This window comes from Etheostoma spectabile, chromosome 1, assembly GCF_008692095.1.
Source record: "Etheostoma spectabile isolate EspeVRDwgs_2016 chromosome 1, UIUC_Espe_1.0, whole genome shotgun sequence".
Lineage (NCBI taxonomy): Eukaryota > Metazoa > Chordata > Actinopteri > Perciformes > Percidae > Etheostoma > Etheostoma spectabile.
This window is the reverse complement of record NC_045733.1, coordinates 14,612,665-14,614,817: the sequence shown is the minus strand read 5'-3', so window position 1 is coordinate 14,614,817 and position 2,153 is coordinate 14,612,665. Positions and strand designations below refer to the sequence as shown.

The window sequence follows — 2,153 nt, the reverse complement described above, 5'->3', positions numbered from 1 at the left end:
GGGCGCCGACGTGACGGTGGACGAGCAGCTGGTGCCCTTTCGAGGTGTTGTATTTTTTATTTTATTTTTTTGCTTGGTTGTTGTTTTTGTACCTCTGCTGTACACTTGTCTTTCTTTGTGTGTGTGTGTGTGTGTGTGTGTGTGTTGTGTGTGTTAAATGTTTTCTTCCATCTCTATTTATCGTGTTCCATCTTCTTGTTTGGACACGCCACTTTCACAAGGTCGCTGCGCCTTCCGCCAGTACATGCCCAGCAAGCCCGCCCGGTACGGACTCAAGTCGTGGGTGGCCTGCGACGCCGGCTCCAGCTACGCATGGCACATGCAGCTCTACACGGGCAAGTCCGTGAGCGGCACGCCCGAGAGGAATCTGGGCGCCCGTGTGGTGCTGGACCTGACCGAGGGCCTGAGGGGCCCACGTAACGTGACGTGCGACAACTTTTTCACCTCCTACGCGCTGGCCCAGCGGCTGCTCGCCGAGCGGCGCCTCACCGTGGTGGGCACGATGCGCAAAAACAAGCCCGAGCTGCCGGGGGCGTTGCTCGCCACCAAGGGCCGTGCGGTCTTCTCGTCCAAGTTTGCCTTCACGCCCGTCGCCACTCTGGTGTCCTACGTGCCCAAGAGGCACAGGAACGTGGTGCTGCTGAGCACGCTGCACACGGGGGATGCGCGCGTCGGCGCCGGCAGGCAAGCCAAACCCGACATCATCCTCCACTACAACCACACCAAGGGCGGCGTGGACAACCTGGACAAGCTCGTGGGCACGTACAGCTGCGCAGAACCCACAACAAATCCTCGACTGTCCGCTACAAGCTTTGTGCTGTGGCGAGAGCTCAGGCGAGTGGATGCGCGGCAAGCTCAACAAGAGGAGGGCGTTCCTGAGCAGTTGGAAGGGCTGTGAATCCGCTCATCGAGAGACGGCGGGTTGCTCGCACGGAGGCTCCGCCGTGCTTGTCAAAGCCGCGTCATGGCAGGAGGTCCTTGTGGTGGTGGTTGGGGAGGCGAGTTGGCGGACAGCGGGGGACAGTCACAAGGGGCCTAGAGGAGCATGGGGATTCTGAACCGGACACACCGAGGGTGCAAAGCAAAAGGAAGCGGTGTCAGCTCTGTCCGGAGAGAAAGGACCGCAAATCACACATCGTTTGCGGTGGCTGCAAGAGATACATCTGTGGAAGCTGCACGCGGGCCTACTACTGTGCCAAATGTGTTTGCCCGTAGCCTCTTGGCCCGTGTGGACGAGGCCCCGAACAAACCTCGAATCTGTTTGGAACACACACACACACACACACACACACACACACACACACACACACACACACACACAGACACACAGACACACAGACAAACAGACACACAGACAGAGACACACACACACAGACACACAGACACACAGACAGAGACACAGACCCACACGCACAAACACACACACATAGACACATACACACAGACACACACACACAGACACACACACATAGACACACACACACCGGGACCCCGGAGGATGGGGGCGCCACGGCAGTTGTGGGACGTACGTATGGAACATAAAACAGCGGGGTCTCTGAGACCCAAAGGATAAGGCCACGATGGTATTTGACATGGAATGAAAGCGGTGTCTCGGGACCCCGAAGCAGAACGGCTGGCTAGTACAAAAGGTCACATAAGCTAACCATGTCCCTGTGACATAAAGAACAATACAAGGGTTAACCTGAAAGATCAGGCATCCAGGAGGAGCTTGGAACTATTGGTTCTTTACATCGAGAGGATTCACTTGAGCTAGTTTGGGCATCTAAGGATACCTCCTGAATGTCTGGGAAAGTCCAACAGCAAGGGGACCTTGGGGCAATCCTAGATCCGGACGCTGGAAGGCTTACATATCTCATGTGGCCAAGGAACATCTTAGAGGAATTAGATGATGTTGGGGAGAGGAGCATCTGGGTTTCCTTGTTTAACCTGCCTTCACCCCCACTTAGACCCAGATAAAATGGATGGATAGAATGGAGCACAGGCAATCAAAGCTAGAGTGGGCTTTATGCACAATGCATTTTCATTGCAATGGCTAGAGGGACAACTCATAGACTTTTCTTTACACTATCCACAGTGCATGTGCAGTTTGTGTCTCCCTGCCCTTCATATCCCAAACATAACAATTAATAATA

The 2,153-nt window shown here is 54.9% G+C and overlaps 1 protein-coding gene across 1 annotated transcript in view; it reads left to right on the top strand.

Moving 5' to 3' along the window:
* LOC116692113 (piggyBac transposable element-derived protein 4-like) overlaps nucleotides 1-898 on the top strand; it is a 1,168-nt gene extending 270 nt beyond the window's left edge. The window contains exons 2-4 of the mRNA XM_032520135.1: nucleotides 2-44; nucleotides 222-421; nucleotides 518-898. Of these exons, the coding sequence (XP_032376026.1) occupies nucleotides 2-44; nucleotides 222-421; nucleotides 518-898 (624 nt within the window). The remainder of the gene's footprint in view (nucleotide 1; nucleotides 45-221; nucleotides 422-517) is intronic.
* Nucleotides 899-2,153: the final 1,255 nt, after the last annotated feature.